The 25,856-nt window shown below is 37.5% G+C and overlaps 2 protein-coding genes across 6 annotated transcripts in view; one reads left to right on the top strand and one right to left on the bottom strand.

Annotated features, from left to right (window-relative positions):
• The first annotated feature begins 1,915 nt into the window (after window positions 1–1,915).
• LOC127442214 (protein TEX261) lies at window positions 1,916–11,606 on the top strand. Its single transcript, XM_051700080.1, has 6 exons — window positions 1,916–2,093; window positions 4,487–4,566; window positions 6,292–6,445; window positions 6,552–6,619; window positions 6,883–6,985; window positions 9,650–11,606. Exons 1-6 carry the CDS (start codon window positions 2,024–2,026, stop codon window positions 9,763–9,765), a joined length of 591 nt encoding a protein of 196 aa, XP_051556040.1. The 5' UTR covers window positions 1,916–2,023; the 3' UTR covers window positions 9,766–11,606.
• A 5,597-nt stretch (window positions 11,607–17,203) lies between these two features.
• ankrd53 (ankyrin repeat domain 53) overlaps window positions 17,204–25,856 on the bottom strand; it is a 48,883-nt gene continuing 40,230 nt past the window's right edge. For 3 of the 5 annotated variants that reach the window (XM_051699685.1, XM_051699666.1, XM_051699676.1), the window contains 4 exons: window positions 21,739–21,941; window positions 19,936–20,100; window positions 19,601–19,721; window positions 17,204–18,059 (listed from right to left, as the gene is read on the bottom strand). In XM_051699685.1, coding sequence (XP_051555645.1) covers window positions 17,496–18,059; window positions 19,601–19,721; window positions 19,936–20,100; window positions 21,739–21,893 — 1,005 coding nt within the window. In that variant the 5' untranslated portion in view covers window positions 21,894–21,941 and the 3' untranslated portion in view covers window positions 17,204–17,495. Of the gene's footprint in view, window positions 18,060–19,600; window positions 19,722–19,935; window positions 20,101–21,738; window positions 21,942–24,293; window positions 24,438–25,856 lie in introns of all 5 variants that reach the window. The other 2 variants (XM_051699657.1, XM_051699646.1) reach the window with 1 other exon arrangement.

A 25,856-nucleotide genomic window follows, 5' to 3' on the forward strand; every position in this document is an offset into this window, starting at 1 on the left:
TTCTCCTAACACCTCCACTCTCCTGTTCTTTGGTAAAAGCATTTTAAATGGACTATACAATTATTATCGCTCACTTTTGTCTCTTCCCTTTTAAAACCATTTGATTCTGTAGGATTCCTCTCACTCAGACGAGCTTTTCATCTCACAAACATTATAAAGAATTCATGTTTTTCCCCAGGAACCGAAAGGTGTCTGATTTAGGTTTGTGTACATGTGCGTGTATACAGTATGTGTGAGTGTGTGAAAAAGGCAGAAGGTGAAGAGATGGGTTGATGTGGATGTAATATGCATGACCAAAACAAGCGAAGAGCAGGTGAAAATTCCAGAAAATGTGTGAGGTCTTTGGAATTGCCTTGGAAATTGAGTTTATTTTTAAGAGCATGCAATGAAATATAAAAATAAACCAATGAACAGAAAGTCCAGCCATTCAAATATCTAAAGTCAAATGTTTGGACAATGTTTGGTCCTTTTACTTTATAGATTTCCACCTTTGACCAGCCCGACCCGCAGGGTTGGGAGTAATGGAATACATGTAACGGGATTACGTATTTAAAATACAAAATATAAGTAACTCTATTCCACTACAGTTACAGTTTAAATCATTGGTGATTAGAATACAGTTATATTCAAAAAGTATTTTGATTACTGAAGAGATTACTTTGCATTTTATTGTCATTTGTTTCATTTAATATTTAGTCCTTTCAGATGGAAAACATTTATACATATAAATGTTGCGATCCAATGTGCATTTGAACAGTGGTGAAACACTTTCTTATGATGTGTTACATTCACACGAGCAGACAGAGAAGTAAGTCTGAAGTAAGTTTGGAGCAGATGAAATAAACCTTATGTAAATTGTCAGCTTTACGCTAAGCTAAAATGCTATTTCTAACCAATTTACATGCACAGGTTACCAGGCACGATCATATTTTTTTATCAAGAAAATTCACGTTTGATCATAATTTCTTTTTTTCTAGTAAGACCTTTGATATTAGGGCAAAAATAATTTTTGTATTGTTTTCCTGTGAAAATATCTAAAAATCCTTAAAACAAGATCAGTTTGATTTATCTTGTTTTAGAAACAACACTGCATAAGATATTTAGGTTTTTCAGAGAATGTATTTTTAACATGTGTATTTTGTCTAACTGTACTGTCAGAGTTTTTATAGTCAAAACAAGTGAAAAAAATCTACCAGTGCTGAAGAAGTAATCCAAAGTATTTGGAAAATGTTACTGAGCTTGAGTAATCTAACGGAATACGTTACAAATTATATTTTACAGCATGTATTCTGTAATCTGTAGTGGAATATATTTCAAAAGTAACCCTCCCAACTCTGCCGAGCAGTAGGTGGCAATATGTATGAAGAATGCAAATCACCAAAAACAAAAGAAGAAGATTGTGGAAGTAATAGTGAAAATGGAGATTTATAGTAAAAAATGACTTAAATATTGATTTGTTTCTCACCCACACCTGTCATATCTTTCTGAAGACATGGGTTAAACCACTGGAGTCTTATGGATTACTTTTATGCTGCCTTTATGTACTTTTTGGAGCTGAAAAGTGTTTTGAGCTTCCAAGTTTTTGACCCTGTTGATTTGCATTATTTGGACCTTATGAGCTGATAAATTCTTCTAAAAATCAGCGTTTGTGTTCAGTAGACGAAAGAAAGTCTTACTCGTCTGGGATGGCATGAGGGTGAGTAGATGATGAGAAAATTTTCATTTTTGGTTGAACTATCCCTTTATATACTTTAAAGAATGAGTAGGTATGTTTCAAACGTTGACTGGTACAAAAGGACAGGCACTTGTTCTCCTCAGAGAGTCACACACAGTAATACCGTTTCAAACCAGATCGGGCGCTGATTCCTCTGAAGGATCCGATTCCCACATGCGCTTTTCTTCGCTTGTCGCGCTACGGCTGAGGAGACTTTGATCACTTCAGTTGTTAGCTTAGCAGCGGAGACTTACGTCTCTATTTATTGTTTTCTTACTCCGCATTTATTCGACTAGCCTTTTTAAAGAGATGTGGTTTATTTATTTACTCAGCTGGTTGTCGCTGGTGGTGCAGATATGTTTTATTACTCTCGCTATCGGTGAGTTTTCTGTTGCTTCTGTTAGCTGAACTGCTTTTGCTGTGCGAGCAAATAAACACTACAGTCCCTGCGCTTTATGGTCTATAAAACACACGTTTAAACCACATAATTGTAATTAATACCACTTCATTCCCGATTATGGATGGAAATACTTGCTATACAGAGAGATACTGTAGCAGGCTAAGCTAAAGAGAAAATCCTGTCTTTGATTAAATCATTTGACATTATTAATAACCCGATTTTTAAGTAATTAATAATCTGATTTTGTTTAAAGCTTGCATTGTTTTATATATAAATCAGCAGTCATCTGTGGGAGTTCAAGAATCTCTATCTACTGTTGATAAGATAAATATATAGATAGAGTTGAAGTCAGAAGTTTACATACACTTAGGTTGAAGTCATTAAAATTCATTTTTAACCAATCCACAGATTTAATATTGGTAAACTATAGTTTTGGCAGGTCGTTTAGGACATCAGCTTAGTGCATGACACAAGTAATTTTTCCAATAATTGTTTACAGACAGATTGTTTCACTTTTAATTGACTATATCACAGTTCAAGTGGGTCAGAAGTTTCCTTTAAGCAGCTTGGAAAATTCCAGAAAATGACGTCAAGCCTTTAGGCAATTAGCTTCTGATAGGAGGTATACTGAATTGGAGGTGTACCTGTGGGTGCATTTTAAGGCCTACCTTCAGACTCAGTGCCTCTTTGCTTGACATCATGGGAAAATCAAAAGAAATCAGCTAAGACCTCAGAAAAAAAAATATTGTGGACGTCCACAAGTCTGGTTCATCCTTGGGAGCAATTTCCAAATTCATCTGTACAAACCACGTTCATCTGTACAAACAATACGCAAGTGCACCATGGGACCACGCAGCCATCATACCGCTCAGGAAAGAGACGCATTCTGTCTCCTGGAGATGAACGTAGTTTGGTGTGAAGAGTGCAGATCAATCCCAGAACAACAGCAATGGACCTTGTGAAGATGCTGGAGAAAACAGGTAGACAAGTATCTATATCCACAGTAAAACGAGTCCTATATTGACATAACCTGAAAGGCTGCTCAGCAAGGAAGAAGCCACTGCTCCAAAACCGCCAAAAAAAGCCAGATTACAGTTTGCAAGTTCACATGGGGACAAAGATCTTACTTTTTGGAGAAATGTTCTCTGGTCTGATATAACAACAATGTGACTGTTTGGCCATAAAGGCCATCGTTATGTTTGGAGGAAAAAGGGTGAGGCTTGCAAGCCGAAGAACACCATCCCAACCGTAAAGCATGGGGGTGGCAGCATCATGTTGTGGGGGTGCTTTTCTGCAGGAGGTATTGGTGCACTTCACAAAATAGATGGCATCATGAGGAAGGAAAATTATGTGGATATGTTGAAGCAACATCTCAAGACATCAGACATGAAGTTAAAGCTCAGTTGCAAATGGGTCTTCCAAATAGACAATGACCCCAAGCTTAACTACAAAGTTGTGGCAAAATGGCTTAAGGACAACAAAGTCAAGGTATTGGAGTGGCCATCACAAAGCCCTGACCTCAATCCAATAGAAAATGTGTGGGCAGAACTGAAAAAGCATGTGTGAGCAAGGAGGCCTACAAACCTGACTCAGTTACACCAGTTCTGTCGGGAGGAATGGGCCAAAATTCCAGCAGCTTATTGTGAGAATCTTGTGGAAGGCCACCCAAAATGTTTGACCCAAGTTAAACAATTTAAAGGCAATGCTTCCAAATACTAACAAAGTGTATGTAAACTTCTGACCCACTGGGAATGTGATGAAAGAAATAAAAGCTGAAATAAATCATTCTCTGTACTATTATTCTGACATTTCACATTCTTAAAATAAAGTAGTGATCCCAACTGACATAAGACAGGGAATGTTTTCTATGATTAAATGTCAGGAATTGTGAAAAACCTTTTAAATGTATTTGGCTAAGGTGTATGTAAAGTTCTGACTTCAACTGTAGATAGATAGATAGATAGACAGACAGACAGACAGAAAGAATGAAGTGGGTAGAGGTTGACAGTTGTTAGAAAATTTAGCTCTAATTTCCAGTGGAACCTTAAATGTTGCTATATCTGTTAATGAAAATCACATACATGTTTTGACATCTGTTTTGTTTGCAGTTTTGCTTGGGAGTCATTGACACTGCATTTGTTCACCTTATATATAATGAGTTTTAGACTTTTTTAGTGAAAATAGATTTTAAAACCCTTATGTAGGTTTTTTATAATTATACCTTTTATTGTATTTAAACCTCTTTTGTTCACCCGCCATGAAAATAGACACTGAATCTAAGATATGGCGTTAAATCACAAACAAACCAACCAACCAACCTTATGTTATGATAGCTCCATGTGTGTTTCTTAGGAAGTTATTTGTCTTCACAGCTGCGGGCCTGTATTACTTGGCGGAGTTGATAGAGGAGTACACCGTTGCCACCAGTCGCATTATAAAATATATGATAATGGTGAGTAATCGCCTCTGTGATAAGATTTAGTTTTGGGTCTACATATTTTACATATACATTAACATTTTGCCACATTTGTGCCATGTCTGTTTTTTTTTTTTTTTTTTTTTAGTTTTCTTGCTCCTTAAAATTAACATTCTGCTGGGGAAAGCATGTATATACGTAAATTAATATTATATACTTGTAAATTGTACACATTATTTCAAACAGCGATAGCTCATATCATTATTATATATACATCTTCATGATATAATATTAATATAATATAGAATTTGTTTATTTTTACAAAGTTACATTTTCATTATAATGATGAGAAACAAATTATTAAAAAATACTTTTTTCAGGATAGGTTTTGTTCTATTGCTTGTTCTGCACCTGATCAGCCTAAATGTAGCCCACTATTTTTGAAAGCTTATTTGTTTGATATTTTCTTATTGAGAAAGGTGTATGAGAAACTGTTATTATTTAAAATTTGAGCATTTATATTGTGTATTAAAGAACTTTATTTTGATGCATTTATTTAGATTTATTTGTGAAAAATTCATTTCTTCAGAAAATAAACAACTTTCTCTAATATTTTGTCATTTAAGTGTTATTATATCGAATCGAGATTATATTGAATCGTGGACTTCATATCGTATATAGAACCAAATTGTGAGATAAACACATCATAAACCTACATATTTCTGACGTTTTTTTCCCCATGCTTTCTTTGTCTTTTCTGACTTTGTTGCACTTTGATATCATGTAGTAACACAGTGATTAAGTTTACACGGACACCAGAAAGCAGCTTATTGCGAGAAAGTGGCGTTCCCATTTACATGCACTGAATAAGCGGCGTACTCTTAACTCCCTTATGGCTTGGTTAGTAAGTAGCTTTCTCCACAGCAACGTAATTTCCTCACGATGCTTGTGTTAATAACAAACATGGCATCCGAGGAAGATTTTATTTTATTCTCTTTTGCTTTGCTTTATTTCCAGATATTCCAGGATTGTTACTGTGTTTGTATCATGACCTGCAGCGGAATCACACTGCAATAGTGGGGTTTTCCTCTTATGTCAAACTCCAGGATTCCCCCAGTGTACTTGAGCGCATATACGCAAATGTGAAGGATAAGACTATGATGTTATCCGGTCTGTTCACGCACATGCGCAGTCCTCAAAAACCTGTAAGAATGCCACTTATGCATTTACACGGCCACTTAAGCTGCGTTCTCCTGTAGAAACCCTGGTGTATTAAACCGCTTTCTCTTAATCCCTTAAAGTAAAATGCCGTTCTTGTTCACATGAAGTTATGAACACCTCTGTCTGCAAAAATCCTGAAATAAATAATTTCCTTAAGTGCGCATAAACGTGGTCCGTAACACAAATCCAGACACAAGTGGTCGCAGAAGATGCATTTTAACGACCAGGTGTAAACAGCGATGCGTTTTGCCTGTCCACATGTTGCTGGATCACCGAGACATCTTAATACCAGGTCTAAACGGGGTCATATAGAAAAGTGAAATTGTACTCAGTAACATTAACTTGTCCTCCATCTTGTCTGCATTTGACTCCAGTATCAGGTCACACAATGTCCACTTCACTCCGATTGACAGCCTCAACTTTGTCACGTCGCCTACGGTCACTGTCGCTTGTGTTGCTCCAGTCGCTTTGTGGCTGGCAGTGTGAACATCACTTTAGACATATGTTTCCAGAGCACTAACTCGTACCCTCGTCTCCCAGTTTTCCACAGCTGTGCTGGTGGGGCTCTACCTGTTTGAGGGCTTCCCCACACTCATGATTGGAGTGGGTCTCTTCACTAACCTGGTTTACTTTGGTCTGCTGCAGACATTTCCCTACATTATGCTCAGCTCTCCAAACTTTATCCTCTCATGTGGTGTGTGATGCCAAGCAGATAAGGATACATTTATTTATTGACATACATGTTTAAATGATCTTATGCCTTTATCTCATCTTTATTCTTACTCTCTCCCTTTTTCCAGTACTGGTTGTGTTAAACCACTATATGGCCTTCCAGTATTTTGCAGAGGAGTATTATCCTTTCTCTGAGGTATGCTCTTAGTCTACGGACATTATTTCATTTAGACTGTAAAGGTACAGCCTAGAAGTCCCGAAACAACATGACCTCAACCACAGGGGTTTAGATGTATAGATCAGACCTTTTGGGAGCACCATTGCTGTGTGAAGACACTTCATTCAGCACCTTGGCCTATTGCAGAAGCTATGGACTTTTATGTGTTTGCTAAGGAGCAATCACTGGAAATGACCGGATACTAGAGGTTTAATTTAAAAGTAATGTTTCTATGTTCCCAGGTTCTAGCATACTTCACATTATGCCTGTGGGTGATTCCGTTCTCTTTCTTCGTTTCTCTTTCTGCTGGCGAGAATGTCCTTCCCTCCACTGTGCAGCAGGGAGGTGAGTGACACAGTTTGTTTTCATATAGTTTTATATGAGGCCTTAAGGCTTGTTCACACCAGTTGCACTCCGGCCATTCACAGGCTTTAACGTTGTAGCATGATATAGGTGATATACAGTGTATGCATAATAGAGGCATACTGTTAGTAACAACAAAAGTGTGCAAGATAAGTATAGTGTACATACACATGAAACATGCTCCCATTTCTTTGTTTTCTTTGTTACCATTATGGCTCATGTCACATGACCCAAATGCTCATTTTACAGAATGAAGACACTACAGGACAAAAAAATAAAAATAATCCTTTCTGTGTCAAATTTTGTCCCTGGTCTGAATAGGTCCATAGGAATGCATTGCTTTTAATTAAAAGTCTTGTTGATGGCACATATTCACTTTATGTGCTGCACAGTGTGCAATTTTCTATGCACAAATCCTTGCTTGAAAACTATTTGTAAATGTGGTGTTTAAGCAGTGTAAAAGTTCTCTTTAAAGGCGTCAATATATTTTTATTGAAATCAAAGAACGAACGGTTATGACGTAATTTAAAACAAAATCTGGCCAAAAAAAGGCGTTTTTGAGTTCGTTTTTGGTAGTTTAAAACAGCTTGCCAGTGCAGACTTTAAGGAAAACTTTGTGCTGGCTGTGAAATGCCTTCTTACTGCCATTAGTCCACATCATTGGTGGGTGTGAACTGGTGCTTCACCTACTGTGATGCCCAAAAACATTTCCAGTTAATTTCTTCAGTTCTGAGATCAGTCAGTTTGAATACACTGAAACACAGAGTTGCCAAGAAGCCAAACTTACCTACATCTTACCTACTTGCGCGAAAAACATGACTCTTATGTTGGGATAAATGACAGCTTAGTTTAATAAAGTAATAGTGACAGTAATGATTATATTGTTACTGATATTTTAAAATGAGTATTTGCTGAATATAAGGAACTTATGCTTGGTTAAAATGTTTTATATTATTTTATTGAAAAGGCATGTTTAAATCCATATGTATCAAATATGATACAATAGGCTTTTTTAGTATATCTCAATCACCATTACAGTCCATTCATACCCACCACAAAAAAACAAAAATAAATAAATAAAATTACAGCACTTTTAAAATTCTGACATACTTTTTATAAGTTTTATTAAAAGTGTGAACTAATATATCTGTGTATTTTTACATGTGCAGCCTGCTTTGTCATTATAAAGATCTTATTATTTTACATTACAAGCTATTATGATGTCATCTTACCATAAGTTCCTGAGACTCAGTGAAAAAAGTTTTACAGTTTCCCTTTTTTTAAATGTCAATATAGTGTTTGGTGCATAAAATACTGTACATGTGATAAAAAATGTTTATTGAAAAAAGAACATTTTATTCATATTTTATTTGATGTGCTGAATTGAACTGTGATGCATATTAATCCATATCTATAGACCAAGGAAAGGACGTTGTCATGGCCGAACTCTCAAAAATTTGGTATCTCTGAAAAGCCCAGGGAGTCCTCTGATAATACCTCTGATAACAAATGTCCTACACAAAAATGAATAGCTAGGCCTCAGGAGGATAATGATCTTCAAAGCCTAATGTATCATTTATGATGCATAAAAAGAAAAACGTGCAATTGTTTTTTTTTTTTTTTTAAATTACGATTTCTTTTTATAGTTTGTCTAATGGTACTAAAAACAGTTTAATGTAAAAACATAAATATTTTTTTATTTTTTTATTTTCTGACCATTCTTTTAGGCTTTACAGGGTTAAGTGCCCATTCATGTTGTTGTTAGATATGCTACTTTATAGAGGTAGACCGATATATTGGTTTTACCGATACTGTAGTTGGCTTTTGGAATTATTGGTTATCGGCAAAAACCTAAGGTAGGCTATAAAAAGCTTAATTTGGTGAATACTTAAATATAGAGGATTTCCTTGTGTTATGCACCAAATCTTTATTTTTTTCTGGTTATTATTGGGATTTTGGTTGCACAATAATTTGCTGGTATTTTTTTTATTTTTTACTCTTGTAGCCTTAAATGTATGTGCCCATCATAGTTAGGAAAGACTTCAAATTTTTTTAACATTCTATAAATTCTATAAATCAATTTTAAAAACTATCAGCCGATTAATCGGTTATCGGACTTTTTCCACCACCTTGGTTATCGGTATCTGCAAAATGTACTATTGGTCGACCTTTACTACTTAATTCTGCAGCTGATATCCATTCACACTTCTGCCCAAAGTGAGATATGCCTCTAATCACCATTCTTCATCATAAAATACAATAACAGAGGGTAACTGGTGCATATTATTGCCGCATGTAGTGTGTTAGTGCAATTAGCGCCATGAATGCAGAATGTAAACATGACAAATTACACATTATCTACTGCATATATATTACTTTAAATGATCATGGAGTGGTTAAAACAGCTTTTTCTGATTTTGTGTCAATTCTACTCATAGATTAAGGCTTGTAGTTACTGATAACAGATTTTAATGTCACATTCATGTTTTGCATGTAGACTTGTGCATCCTCATATTTAAATACCTCCCCCAGCGGCATAGTTTAATGCCACTAGTGAAGCAGAAATCACACACTTCACCTTTAGCCACTATATATAGTAACTCATAATTCTTCTCCATTATTTCCTGTTTTTCTGCTTTTTCTCAGATGACGTGGTGTCAAACTACTTCACTAAAGGCAAGCGGGGCAAGCGCTCTGGCATCCTGCTCGTTTTCTCTTTCTTGAAAGAGGCTGTTTTGCCAAGCCGACAAAAGATGTACTGAAGAAGCAGTTAAAGTTGAACACAGAATTGATGGAGTGCTGGCATGGGGATGCTCAGACCACCATCCCTTTAAAATGGACAGCATCTTTTTTTGTGGGAAGGTTTCATTTGGAATGATGAAGAGATCGAATGTGTATCTGAGGGAGAGGACCACATCTGAACAAACGCACATACAAACTCCTGGAATGAACAGTCTGTCTGTTAATTCATAAGAGAGTCGCCAGCTAATTCTTTTTAGGCGTCCCAAGTCATGAACGGACTTCACAAATCTTACATTTTTTAAAGGCTTCATGGTTTTGATGGTGTCTGTATGTGGATGATGGTGGAAGGGGGCTTTGACTGCTAGAGATGAGATAGCAGTACTGTCAATCGAGGCTCCTGATGATTTTCTTCTAATTGTGTCACTTCAGAAGCCAATGTTTGTGTCTGTCCATCAATGAATAAAGGTGTCTGGATTTTTTTTCCTCCAGTTTTTTTTAAAAGCAATATTTTACCCCAAATCCAATGCACCTCTTTTTTTTTTTTTTCTCCAATTTAGGTACATAATACACTAAACATATTTGCTTTGAGAGCAGACCAAGTAATTTTTTGAATTAACTATGTAAAGTATTTGCTGAAAATTTGTGGTTTATGTCCATTCTCTTTTATAAATCCATTTTATATCAACTGGTGGTTTGACAAGTACAAAAAAATTAAAAAAATAGATTGGTGGGTAAAATATTGCTTTGAATAAAATAATGAGCACCATAGTGTTGGCCATGCTCAATTTTGTGTGCTAAACAATATAATAAAATTCAGTTGTATGAGTTTTTAGAAAGGTGAACAGTCATGTACACATAAGAATCAGCTATAAGTGGGTGAATCTCACAAAAGTTAGTGACATTATTTTCATGACATTTAAGAACTTTTTTTTACCTTCAATTCCTGCAATGCATCATGAAATTTTACTTCACATTTTTTCCTATTTTTCATTCTAAATGGTGATTCTCATAAAATTTCCATTACTGTAATACATGAATGTGTACAGTATTATAGTTAAAATTGTGCAAAAAAATTGAAATACGCATAAAGGCAGCACAATAAATATGACCATGAAGTCTACTTTACAAAGTATGTAATTTTTACTGTAGGATATTACAGTAATGAGAAATGTTTTGCATTATGGTAATTAAAATGGACATCAGCTTGTAGTCCACAAACACAGAAGGCTAATTCACCATGGGATCCCTCTGGATTTTCCAGTGGGTTTTTATAATGGAAGTTTTGGATTATGAGTAAAATAAGGCCTGTGTTAAACATTACCTTAAGGTACTTGGACGTTTTGTCCTACAACATAAATGACACACTTTCATACATCAAACTTAGATTTTGAAGCTGCCGGGTTTTTTTTGTGTTTTTTTTTTTAAGGATGTTGCTTCAGTATGGCTTAAAAATGTATGCTTGACATATGACTGTGTGTACTTTATGTTGTAGAGCAAAACGTCCACTTATTTTCAAGTGACGTTTACCACAGACATTATTTGCTCACAAATTCAAAACTGCCATCATAAAAACCCATAGGAAAATCCTGAGGGAACACATGGCGAATTAGCCTTCCGGGTTCGCCTACAAATTGCCATCACAGCTGAACAGCTCTATTGAGGATGGAATTGTCCTTAATTTTCATAAAAACAATGTCACAATTGAAAAAAATCTTAATAGGCCTCAAAGTAGGGTTTTTGTGTTTGAGCTAATTTTATTTTATTTTTTTCTTTAGGAAAAAAAGTATTTCAAAAAGTAAATGTGAATAATTTGTAATAAAATGTCAATAAATGATGTGGAGGGGCTGCCATGATGTGAAAACTGTCTGTACTGGCTCTTGCTCTGTACGGACACATTTTTACTCCTTTTTATTTGCTAGACATGAGCTTGTGCTTGGAGTGTGAGGTTGATGAAAGGTCAGCACGTAACATATCACCTTCCCTTCAGGAAGCTCTCAGCAACAGGGGAATGGATCACTTAGAGGGTACGAGACGGAGTGCTGGTGGAAGTTGCCATTTGCTGGTGTTATCAGACTGTTTTGTAGCTTGCTTCATAGTGGTTAAAGTCAACATAAAAGAAACTGGTTCTAGGTCAGTGTACAAGGGCATCTTTTTTCGTATGTGTCAAAACTGAAGCCAAGCATCCTCTGGGATGTCCAATGACGACAGCAAAGCTGTTTTCTGCCTGGTGACCTGGGTCACTGTGGTTTTGACCCTAACACCTCCTGCCCCCAAAACGCATTCATTCAGATTTCAAGTTTGACTTCCACACCTATATATATATATATTTTATTTCAAATTTTAGAATAATAGTAAAGTCATCACAACTATGGAATAATAGAAATGGAAATATGGGAATTAAGTTGTGACTAAAAAAATCCAAAATAAATCAAAACTGTGTTATATTTTAGCATTTTCAAAGTGGCCACACTGTGCCTAGATTTTGCAGACATGTACTCTTGACATTTTCTCAACCAACTTCTTGAGGTATCACCCTGGGATGCTTTTTAAACAGTATTGAAGTAGTTCTCATCTATATGCTGGGCACTTAGTGGCTGCTTTTCTTTATTATTCGGTCCAAGTCAACCATTTCAAAAACTATTTATTTTTAAAAACAAATTTGTAATAAATTAATATGTTGGCACAATTATATTTTTGTCTACAAAACTAATTCCAAACATTTAAGCATACGTCTTCAGATCAAAAGATTTTTAAGATCATGAGAAACATTTTAGGCAAGTGATCCCAAACTTTTGTGTATAGAAAAAATCTTTTTTTTTCTTTCTTTTTTTTCACACCTCTTCGATGAACTACATTGGCTTGGGTGTGTTCTAAGTGGCATCTTGCAGTTGTTTGCTACTCCAGTATGTTTGGATTTTGGCCAAGTGTGCCACTGCTTGGGTGAAGCTCACAAAACCTGTCAAAAACATGTCCCCGGTCAAATTCCTACCCAAATTCAAAAGATATAATTATAGTCATAGTAATAATAATAGTATTTTGCTTAAAGAAATGAAGCCTATTTTTAGGAGCATGAACTTTTTTGCATTGTGATATTATTTGCATGCCGAGTAATATGCTTTAATGTGCTTTAATATATGCTAATTTATATGATCCATACATGTTTTTTAGAAGATTCATTCACCCATGTACTTTTACTCAACAGACTCACATGTGGCAGTATCAAGTTATATCTTTGGTTAATTTGTAATCACTGAAATTAACATTAACAAATGCTGTAAAAGTATACACTGGCAGCCAAAAGTTTGGAATAATGTACAGATTTTGCTCTTATGGAAAGAAATTGGTACTTTTATTCACCAAAGTGGCATTCAACTGATCACAATGTATAGTCAGGACATTAATAACGTGAAAAATTACTATTACAATTTGAAAAAAATGTTCAGAACGTCTTAAACTACTTCAGAGATTTTTCATCAAAAACTCCTCCACGTGCAGCAATGACAGCTTTGCAGATCCTTGGCATTCCAGCTGTCAGTTTGTCTAGATACTCAGGTGACATTTCACCCCACACTTCCTGTAGCACTTGCCATAGATGTGACTGTCTTGTCGGGCACTTCTCATGCACCTTACAGTCTAGGTGATCCCACAAAAGCTCAATGGGGTTAAGATCCATAACACTCTTTTCCAATTATCTGTTGTCCAATGTTGGACAATCCAATGTGTTTCTTTGCCCACTCTAACCTTTTATTTTTATTTTTCTGTTTCAAAAGTGGCTTTTTCGTTGCAATTCTTCCCATAAGGCCTGCACCCCTGAGTCTTCTCTTTACTGTTGTACATGAAACTGGTGTTGAACAGTTTTGTTTAGTTGCACATCTGGGCCTTCCACATCTCTTTCTGTCCTTGTTAGAGCCAGTTTTCCTTTGTCTTTGAAGACTGTAGTGTACACCTTTGTATGAAATCTTCAGTTTTTTTTTGGCAATTTCAAGCATTGTATAGCCTTCATTCCTCAAAACAATGATTGACTGACGAGTTACTAGAGAAAGCTGTTTCTTTTTCGCCATTTTTGACCTAATATTGACCTTAAGACATGCCAGTCTGTTGCATACTGTGGCAACTCAAAAATAAAAACAAAGACAATGTTAAGCTTCATTTAATGAACAAAATAGCTTTCAGCTGTGTTTTATATAATGGCAACAGATTTTCTAGTACCAAATTAGCAATTTAGCATGATTACTCAAGGATAAGGTGTTGGAGTGATGGCTGCTGGAAATGGGGCCTGTCTAGATTTGATCAAAATTGACTAGTGATGGTGCTGTTTTTCACATCAGTAATGTCCTGACTATATTTTGGATCAGTTGAATGCCACTTTGGTTAAAGTACCAATTTCCTTCCGAAAGAGTAAAATCTGTACATTATTCCAAACTTTTGGCTGCCAGTGTGTGTGTGTGTGTATATATATATGTATATATATGTGCACTACCCATGTGTATGTGTGTATGTATGTATGTGTGTGTCTGTACGTATGTGTATAATTATTTTTTATTTTTTATTATTATCTATGTCTTGCTGCTGTTTTTGTATTGTTGTACACTGGAAGCTCCTGTCACCAAGACAAATTCCTTGTATGTGTAAGCATGCTTGGCAATAAAGCTCATTCTGATTCTGATACACACACCGATCAGCCACAGCATTAAAACCACCTGCCTAATATTGTGTAGGTCCCCCTCGTGCCACCAAAACAGCTCTGACCCATTGAGGCATGGACTCCACAAGACCTCTGAAGGTGTCCTGTGGTATCTGGCACCAAGACGTTAGCAGCAGATCCTTTAAGTCCTGTAAGTTGCGAGGTGGGGCCTCCATGGATCGGACTTGTTGGTCCAGCTGGGCTGGTTTGAGTATTTCTGTAACTGCTGATCTCCTGGGATTTTCACACACAACAGTCTCTAGAATTTACTCCGAATGGTGCCAAAAACAAAAAAACATCCAGTAAGCGGCAATTCTGTGGACGGAAATGACTTGTTGATGAGAGAGGTCAACAGAGAATGGCTAGACTGTTTCAAACTGACAAAGTATACAGTAACTCAGATAAACACTCAGTACAATTTTGGTGAGAAGAATGTCGAGTCTCTTTAACGATTCCTACGGTGTATTTCTGTCACGCTCATATGAGTGAACTCATTCTGAAAAATTCTACTCAACTGTCAAAACATTACATCACGTGGTTGTTTACTCCAGTTTTACTGGACCTGACACGGCAGCAAATGCTAGGAAGTTTGCCTTTGAACACATCGCTCTCTCCCTGCACTGTTTGGTCCATCATTTTGAGCGGAGAGTGGCGACATCACCTGAGGTATAGATATTAGCTTTTTTCTGTTGGCTGACTATTGTATGGTTTTGACTTTTAACATCATTAGCTCTGTAGGTTATGTATATTATGTATTTTTATCTAACATTAATTTTACTCCATGTCAGAGCAGCTTCTCTTACGCTAGATTAATTTCCACTTGTAAAATAAACTCAGCAAATCCCATTCATTTAGTTAGCCGTACGGCGAGAAAAGTTGAAGATGATTTAACTTTCTACTAACATAGCTACTATCTATTTTCACACCAACATCTTTGGATGAGCTATGCTAGCTCTCGTGATCTAACGTTAGCAGTTCTAAAAATTCCACAATAGTCTGGAGGCACAGTCGGCAAAACAATGCTCATTGAGCAAGTGGACATGTAGCGTTACAATGAAATCTTTTAACGTTAGATAAGTTAACTTAGTCATCATGCTGTTATGCTATACGATTTCAACACTGCATTTATTTTCAGAATGAGAGAACTTGAAGAAAGTGATGCACTTCTTGTGCAACAGTTGGATGCAGGTTGCACATGCAGTTGGAAGTGGTCATAGCTAAAGCTTGATACCACAACTGAGGTGAAATTAGTAGGGCAAACAATCCCACTGAATGACTTTTTCAAAAAAGTTGCTGACATTGTAGCTGACATTACAGCAGCACATTATTCAGTATATGGGATGTAGCTCTCCTAACACCTTACATTTCTTTCCATTGACATTTTGGTTCCAAAACAGGCCTGTATTCTGCAGGTCTTAAAAAGTGCTGAATTCAGTTTCCTCAAGTTTTCAAAAGTCTTTATTTTTTCTTGTTTGGTCTGTGCATCAGTGTAAAACTCAAATATATTTAATTTACCTTTGCATATGAAAAAATCAGCAAATCTTTAAATTTCAGCATCTAAAACCAGTAAGTGTTTGACATTTTTTTAATTTATTAGTTATTTTGTAGTTCTTAAAAAAACGTAATTTACTACTTAACATCTGTCTGTCTCTTATGATCTGACTATATTAAATAGAATTTCCTATTTATTTAAGCATATAGCACAAGCCTTCGTCACATGGTTATATTATGCTGTCGTTTTTTTGTTTTCCCGACTTTGGGTACATCTCTCTTTTTTCACCATACATGTGTTTGCATCCCTGATTTCTGTAATTGCTGATCTCCTGGGATTTTCTCACACAACAGTCTCTAGAATTTACTCAGAATGTTGTCAAAAACAATAAACATCCAGTGAGCGTCAGTTCTGCGGACAGAAATGTCTTGTTGATGAGAGAGGTCAATGGAGAATGGCCAGACTGGTTCGAGATGACAGAAAGGTAACTCAGATAACGGTAACTCATATAACTGATCTGCACAATTGTGGTGAGAAGAATATCATCTCAGAATGCACAACATGTCAAACCTTGAGGTGGATGGCCTACAACAGCAGAAGACCATGTTGGGCACTTTATAAGGACCATAGTGACCATAGTGCTTGGTGAGTGTACATATATATATATATATATATATATATATATATATATATATATATATATATATATATATATAGTTACTTTTATCGTTTACATGCATTTACATTACATTAATTTGCAGAACGTGCTAAAATGGTAGTGTTTCTTTAAGAACAACGAAGTGTTTTGGTTAAGCAAATATTAATGGGAATAGAGTCGAATGGCTTCTTTACCGCATTCGTGCTATGCTTGATTAGAATTAAATGTTTCTTTTTTTGTGGTTTTTGATCAATAACTGACTGTAAAGAACAGAAAGGGTATTAAAAGAGACTAATGCCAAATGGATTGCGTGGATCTCATCTTTGGACACACATTACACGGAATGAGTCGAAACTTTTACTCTCAATATGCAGTAAAACAATCTTTCTGTGAAACGTTTGCCACTACACTACTCAATCACTGGTGAGTGAAATCTGAAAATTTACCAGCCAGTGATTTTTGGTAATTGTAGAGGGTAGACATTGTAGAGGGTTGCTGCATACAGTAAAAGGGATTCATGAATCGATATCAAGATCTTTCAAATGCGGATCGCAATGCATCGTAAAATCAATATTTTTACCCAGCCTAGTGCTATCTGTAATAAAATAATAAAATAAAACAACGCAAAATAACCAATTTATTTCTGAGATGATCACTGAACACCAATCACTGAATGCAACATATTAGGGTGATACTTTTTTAAATGCATGCAGTAGGCAGTAAACTATACTCCACAGTATGCAATATTCCATACTGAACATACCCAGAGGCATCTCTATTTAGCACAACGTCAAAAGTACAGAGAAGTAAAAGTCAATAACACCAATCCAGCCTTATTTATATTTTAATCTTCAGCCACTTATTGAAAATCTTACTTCGATCTATCCAGCCAATAGCGGGCTCAGATCTGTAATTTCTAATAGTGTCCTGGCTGCAACTCCTCCGCCAGATGCATTGCCACCTCGGTCCAGGGAGAGGACTTCAGTCTTGAGGAGCGGCCTAGACGTGGCAGATCCAGCACACTGGAACTCTTGAAGTGATGAGGAGAATCAAGCCGTGATGGGAATGCCAATGGGAATAAACCTCTTAGGAGAATATCCAGTGGCAGGTCAGGCACTGGCTGTGGAGTGCCATCCCATGATGCTGTGTAGTAAGGGCAACCATCCCTCCAGCAGCCAAGCATCACACTATTACGCAAGTCTGGTTCAGGTGGCAGTTCATCAGGAAGAGTTCCCATTCGCACACCCTGAGATTGACTAATGCTACCAGGAGGAGGTTTGGAGGGAATGGGTGAGATGTTCCACTTTTCTTTTGGGGTGCCAGGGTGGCATTTTTTGAGATTCTTTGGCTTCCCTGTCTGTGACAGACAGTGGAGATGTCTGGATCTTTGCTTGACGTTCATGGGAGCCCATTCAAGAGTACAGCCCTTCCTCTTTGCCCATTCTGAAAGCCTTTGTTTATTAACAGTGATGCTGGCCATCTGAAATCACCAAGGAGATGTGGAACATATGAACACTAGATAGGTAAAATTTGTCAAGACAAACTTTAATGTCAGCTTGTCAAAGCCATGTTTAAAATAGTGTTAAAATTTATTAGTTTAAAGGTTATAGGCCTTATTGCAGGCAGATCGAAAGTAAGACAGACGATGCATTAATAAGTGGTTACTTGGGTGTTATGGGTGGTTGCTAAGCATTTCTATGGTGTTCTAGCTAGTTGTTAGTGTGTCACTAGATTGAACATTTGGTTTGAACATTCCGTCAATTTAAGTCTCTGGGATTTTGGGGATTACATTGTCCGTTACGGAAAAAAACGTTGATCAGTTAGAAAAGACAGCAACCCGAGTCAGATCTTTCTGAAGGTCTGTGCTAAATATGATGGGTGTAGCTTAAAAGTTCTAGGACTTACACTTAATAAATTATGTCATGACAGCATAATTACTCTCTATGGGAACATCTTGACACAGTACACTGTCGTACATAATACAGCTTCTGATTTCAGGAACTGTACTTCCCAATGCCAAACATTTGTGAATATGAAAACCTGCATGGGTAATCTGATTATGCAACCTAGTCTTATAGAATGAACATTACTCTAACTACATTTTTGCGAACTGACTATTATGTGCCACATTCTGTGTTTTGCCGCAGTTTCCTGGTGAAATGAACACTAGAGGCACTACAACAACTGTGCGTTTTATTCACTTTAATGCAAATCATGAAAACAATGGCTGATTGTGACTTTATGAACACTTTACGCTCTATTACTAACACACTGCTATGTTATGACATCGAAACACGTACTCTAACGCATCATTTGAAAAAAAAAAAAAAACGCATTTTAATGCTTGTTTTACAGACCCCCCTACATTTTTCACACTTATTCCAATGTGATTAGCTTGCACAGTTGCTCACAGTTGGACTCTGGACTCGGAAGACTGTGGTTTGAGCCCAGCCAAACACACATGCTGACATGTGAGACAAAAGTGTCATAGAAGTGCCACTAAATGACGTGGTTGCTTCAGAAAATGTGCTTTTCATTTCTCATTTAGTTTTAGAGCACTATCGGTTAGGTTTAGGTGTTGGTTTAGGGTAAGGATGTCTGTTTTGTTCACCTCATTTGCTTTTAGAACACTATTGGTTAGGTTTAGGTTAGTTTAAGGCTAAGGAGGTATGTTTTACTCATTAAAACCTCTATCTAACATTCACCTTTAAAACCTTGTCTGATTACGATACCATTTCACTCGCTTGTGGTGCCCCCCGCTGGACATTTCACTGGGAAACTGCAACCAAATGTGTAATGAAGCACGTAATTTCGTTTGGCAAAAATGTTGCCATGGTATGTAATTTTTCATGACATCAGCCTGGATTATGCCTTCAGCATAGCTGTAATTCTCTCAGCTCTGTTTTACATGTTTAAATCCATTCTGGGCCTCTTATTCAGGCAACAACTGGTATTTTCTAACAATGAATTAAACTTAATGATTTAAAAAATATGTTATAATACAGCAAATTCAGATGAGACCTTTTCTCTTATTTTTGCCATTGTGTGCATCATGACCAGGTCCTGCCTGAGATTATGTAGCTGTTTGCGTTTCTCCATTTCCTGCTGTTTGTCTTTTTGCCACATGGCATCTCTTAGAAACCTGTTGCATAGATAGACACACACACACACACACACACACTGATGCATACATTAATGTATCCTGATGGATGTTTTCTCTATCACAGACTACTCATTTGCATATAAAACTTCATGCTATTGCCTTGTGCCCATATATCATAAATTATTTTAAGAAATCTCATCTCTAGGTTTCAATAACTATGCTTTGAGGATCAAAAACCTTCACACACTGGTACCTGGCAATCGCCCTGTGGCCCCATATACGAGCAAGGTCAAGGGGCGTGTGACCTCTTATGTCTCGAGCAGTTGTGTCTGCTCCAATTCTTACTAGTGTCTCCGTACAATCTCTCAGGCCTTCTGTTGCAGCCAAATGCAGTGGGGTTAAGCCTTTGTCTGTTGTGCTGTGGATACATTGAACAACGAATTTACATTTATTAATTTGGCAATGACTTCATTTTGACAGACTTCCAAGAGGTCCGGTCTATATATTTACATAGCAGCAAAGGTCCGTACAATCATAACTTACATGATTTCAGTAGCCAATATGGCTTGTACAGCTACAAAAGGATATAAGCAATGTGCATTTTCTGGAATTTCTTACTTGTTGTAAATTTCCATGTTGGCAGCAATAAAAGAAAGAAACAATAAATCCTAAATATAAAAATTAAAAGAAGATCAACTGTTTTGAAGCTGAAAGAGCAGTCCTGTATTTGAGTTTGAGCGCAAGTTATTCAACAGTGTAAATGTATTTTTACATTTAAATGATATATGGGGCATAAAAGGCCTTGTGGCTGAGGAAAGATATTGTACAGGGCATCCCTGGAGAGAAAAATTTGAAAATGTGAGTCTGAATGAACCATTTTTGTATACAGTCTTTAAAGGAATACTGTAGTTCTCCTAAAAATGAAAATTATCCCATCATTTACTCACCCTCATGCTATCCCAAATGTGTATGACCTTCTTTCTTCTGCAGAACACAAATTAAGATTTTTAGAAGAAAATCTCAGCTCTGTAGGTCCATGCAAAGCAAGTCAACAGGGTCAAAAGCTTGGAAGCTCAAAACGCACTTAAAGGCAGCATAAAAGTAATCCATATGACTCCAGTGGCTTAATCCATGTCTTCAGAAGCGATTTGATAGGTGTGGGTGAGAAACCGATCGATATTAAAGTCCTTTTTTACTATATATCTGCACTTTTAAACATCCCCCCTGAGCACTCTTCTTTCCTAAGAGTTCTTCTTCTTTTGTTTTTAACGATTCGTATTCACATTATTCATGCATATTGCCACCTACTGGGCAGGGAGGAGAATTATTTTGTAAAAAAGGACTTAAATATTGATCTGTTTCTCACACACGCCTATCATGAGGCATGAGGGTGAGTTAATGATGGGATAATTTTCATTTCTGGATGAACTATTCCTTTAATTGTACTCATTTGGTAGGGGGCCTGGGTAGCTTAGTGGTAAAAGATGCTGGCTACCACCCCTGGAGTTTGCTAGTTCGCTAGTTCGAATCCCAGGGTGTGCTGAGTGACTCCAGCCAGGTCTCCTAAGCAACCAAATCGGCCCGGTTGCTAGGGAGGGTAGAGTCACATGGGGTAACCTCCTCATGGTTGCTATAATGTGGTTCGTTCTCAGTGGGGCGCATGGTGATGCCATAGTGGATGGCAAGAAGCCTCCACATGCACTATGTCTCTGCAGCAACGCACTCAACAAGCCACGTGATAAGATGCACGGGTTGACGGTCTCAGACACAGAGGCAACTGGGATTCATCCTTGAGGCGAATCACTACACAACCATGAGGACTTAAACACGCATTGGGAATTCCAAATTGGGTGAAAAAAGGGGACATTTTTTTTTACTCATTTGGTAATATTAATCCTTACATTAACTTAACAGTAACTTAAACAGCTGAATTTTAATAAGTACTCATATTTGTGTTTTACAAAAAGGTAAATAAAATTAATGGGGTGCCAAGGTGGCCTAAAAAAATACATTTGAATTACATGTTGTAACTGGTAAAAATAGATTTGGTTCATACACATTGGGCTGGGCTCCATGTTCAAGCAGGTAATTGAGGCAGGTGTGCGAGTTGGGTTTACTCTGATCAGCCAGCACCATGTGTAGAGGTCTGCGTCCATGAGGACAACTAGCATTCACGTCCATGTAATCTCTAGCCTCCAGAAGCACCTCCATACAGTCCAGGTGTCCATGAAGAGCTGCTATATGGAGCACAGTGAGACCCTGCACATACACACAATTATCTCTACACTGACTCCAAAAAGTATTTCAATACTTAAGTCACACTTTAAAATTTGTCACTGCATTAAATAATAAGCAAGAGCAGTAGGTGCAAATAGCACCTGCCACACAGCGTGGCTATTTGCACTCCAATGGTGGAAATGGTGTCTGGTGGAAACACTGAAATTAAAGATGCAACCCCATGTGTCGTTTCAATGGCGTAGTGTGTAAAGATGCTGTGGATGTGTATTTCTTGTACGGACGGCCTGGGTTCATTTCCCCCTTTTGCCCCAGTTTTTCCCATCCTGTTTCCACTCTGAATATTTCCTTTAATACAACATACATATAATAAATAATAATAATTAATGTAAAGGTTGATTTCCTTGCAATGATTTGGTCACTGCAAAGGTTGTAAAATTAACCATGGTTTTACTATAATAATATTGTAGTAATCATTTTTTGGCGGAAGCCATAGTTTTAATGCAAATAACCATGGTGTTACTACAGTTATACGGTGTTAATATAGTAACCATGTTTTCATTTAGTGGTTACTATGATTTTACTGCAAAACATCTTTTTTTGTAAGGGAAGGTTAGGTTTAGGGATAGGGGTAGGTGTAGGGTATCCGTTGAACACAAATACACTGCATTGATGCCCCTACACTATTAGCCCTTTTCCACCGACATGGTTCGGGGGCAGGTTCCTGGGCCAGTGAGAATTCTTGAACTGGTCCGCACGTTTCCACTGCAGAAAATGCAGGGAAAACATTTCCTCATGACGAAACATTATACCGCCCTCCACACCCTGACATAATCGGTTCCTGCGTCTGAGACCAGCAAGATTTTGGGGCCGGTGCGGAACCAGCTTTTCTGCCCCAGCCCCAATTGTTTTCTCAAACAACAACAACAGAAGCTACCATCTGCAGCAAGGAGTACTTTGTCACTCTATAACAACAATAAAAACCCAGCACAAAAATGTCAGACATCAAAAGCGTTGAGAAAACGCGGACGAAACAAGCACTCTTGTAGCGATTTGGTTTTAAGATGAGATACAATATAAGAGAGATCAAAGGGAAAAAAAGAGTCTATGAGGAGATACGTCAAGAAATTATGCACATCGACTTTAATCAGATGATTTAATCGGTCCTATGTAGCTGATCTTATTACATTTGCCAACTTTGTTAGCTTTCCTTTCATGCTTCTCATCTTATTTTGTGCATTGTTTTGTTCAGTTGGGGACTACCCACTTATTTAGGGAGATCGCGGCTATCTAATAAGGTAAACTGGTAGTATTCTTAATCAAGACGTGAACATAATATTATATGCAATGGCAAAACCCCAATAATAATAATTCCACTGTGACAGTTTATACTACTTAGCAAGTTAAGCGGCATTAAAAAGTTCATACAAAGTAATGTAATAATGTTATCTGGAGTCTTGAGCATAGATGTCGTCTCCGGCAATCTTGTTAAGTAGTGTAAAAACGTTGGATTGCATTTCTCTGTATATTTACATATGTCCCTAAAAACAGTAGTAAGTTGCACACAAACATTACAACGTGCCATGTTTGTTTTGGGCAGGTGAGGTAGTCACATAAAACTACCACGTAGCCACATGGCCCATTACGTCTCTGTTCGGTTCTCAAGCAGATCTCAGGTCAGTGGAAAAGCGCGGCCCATTTGCGAGAGGTTCTAGATTGCCCCGGCCGTGAACCAGCCTTTCACAGGCTCGGCACACAAACCATCGCCATTCAGTGGAAAAGGGCTGTCTATGTTAGTATTTAATTAGGGGTGCAAATAGTATCTAACACTATTTGCACTTAGTGCCAAGAAGATGTTTTTGGTTGCAATTTACACTTAGTATAAATGGTATCTATCGCTATTTGCACTTAGTGCAAATAGCCTCTGCCTTACTTTAAATAAAGATGGCACACCTAAGGCTGACATTATTTTGCAAAATAAAGTTCGAATGAAGTCAGTTAAGGCTATGTTAAAGGCACCCGCACACTCAAGGGCCCCTGCATACTTCCTCTAAATTGAAGAACGAACGGGTGTGATGTAATTTAGAAGAAAAAAAAAGTTTTGGGGTTTGTTTCAGTGGTTCATAACAGCTTACCAGAGCGAATTTTCAGAAAAACATTGTACCGGCTGCTAAACACCCTCTTACTGCCATTGGTCCATGTCATCATTAGGTGTGACTTGGAGCTTTGAGGCCAACAGCTAACTCCCATTCAGTCAGTTAAGATCAGTCAACATGAACACACCAACGTGTAGGCCTTAAGCAACTAGCTGAATTGATTGCAGAAATGTGGAAGAGGAGGAAGAAGAAGAATTTAAGTGTGAACGACTGCACACACCTGTTTGTCAGTCTGAAGTGGTTCCCGTGCTCTCTTCAGACTCAAAATCAACCATTCACGGTCCCCACACATGGCAGCGTGAAACATGTCCTTCTCCGGCGGAACTTCACGAACCCGCCGGACTACTGTTCTGAATTTATCAGGCTGAGGAAGACTACATGTTAACAATAAGATTTAATGGATTTATTTTCAACTTAATGTTTAAATTCTACAACATACTGTGTGTGTATATACAGGTTTGCTCAAAAGTTTGCATACCCTGGCATAAATTGTGAAATTTTGCAATTGATTTTGAAAATATGACTGATCATGCAAAAAAACTGTCTTTTATTTAAGGATAGTGATCATATAAACCATTTATTATCACATAGTTTTTTGGCTCCTTTTTAAATCATAATGATAACAGAAATCACCCAAATGGCCCTGATCAAAAGTTTACATACCCTTGAATGTTTGGCCTTGTTACAGACACACAAGGTGACACACACAGGTTTAAATGGCAATTAAAGGTTAATTTCCCACACCTGTGGCTTTTTAAATTGCAATTAGTGTCTGTGTATAAACAGTCAATGAGTTTGTTAGCTCTCACATGGATGCACTGAGCAGGCTATATACTGAGCCATGGGGAGCAGAAAAGAACTGTCAAAAGACCTGCGTAACAAGGTAATGGAACTTCATAAAGATGGAAAAGGATATAAAAAGATATCCAAAGCCTTGAAAATGCCAGTCAGTACTGTTCAATCATGTATTAAGAAGTGGAAAATTGAGGGATCTCTTGATACCAAGCCAAGGTCAGGAAGACCAAGAAAGATTTCAGCCACAACTGCCAGAAGAATTGTTCGGGATACAAAGAAAAACCCACTGGTAACCTCAGGAGAAATACAGGCTGCTCTGGAAAAAAATGGTGTGGTTGTTTCAAGGAGCACAATATGACGATACTTGAACAAAAATGAGCTGCATGGTCGAGTTGCCAGAAAGAAGCTTTTACTGCACCAATGCCACAAAAAAGCCCGGTTACAATATGCCCGACAACACCTTGACATGCCTCACAGCTTCTGGCACACTGTAATTTGGAGTGACGAGACCAAAATAGAGCTTTATGGTCACAACCATGTTTGGAGAGGGGTCAACAAGGCCTATAGTGAAAAGAATACCATCCCCACTGTGAAGCATGTTGGTGGCTCACTGATGTTTTGGGGGTGTGTGAGCTCTAAAGGCACGGGAATCTTGTGAAAATTGATGGCAAGATGAATGCAGCATGTTATCAGAAAATACTGGCAGACAATTTGCATTCTTCTGCACGAAAGCTGCGCATGGGATGCTCTTGGACTTTCCAGCACGACAATGACCCTAAGCACAAGGCCAAGTTGACCCTCCAGTGGTTACAGCAGAAAAAGGTGAAGGTTCTGGAGTGGCCATCACAGTCTCCTGACCTTAATATCATCGAGCCACTCTGGGGAGATCTCAAACGTGTGGTTCATGCAAGACGACCCAAGACTTTGCATGACCTGGAGGCATTTTGCCAAGACGAATGGGCAGCTATACAACCTGCAAGAATTTGGG

The sequence above is a fragment of the Myxocyprinus asiaticus genome, chromosome 1, assembly GCF_019703515.2.
Source record: "Myxocyprinus asiaticus isolate MX2 ecotype Aquarium Trade chromosome 1, UBuf_Myxa_2, whole genome shotgun sequence".
Taxonomy (NCBI): Eukaryota; Metazoa; Chordata; class Actinopteri; order Cypriniformes; family Catostomidae; genus Myxocyprinus; species Myxocyprinus asiaticus.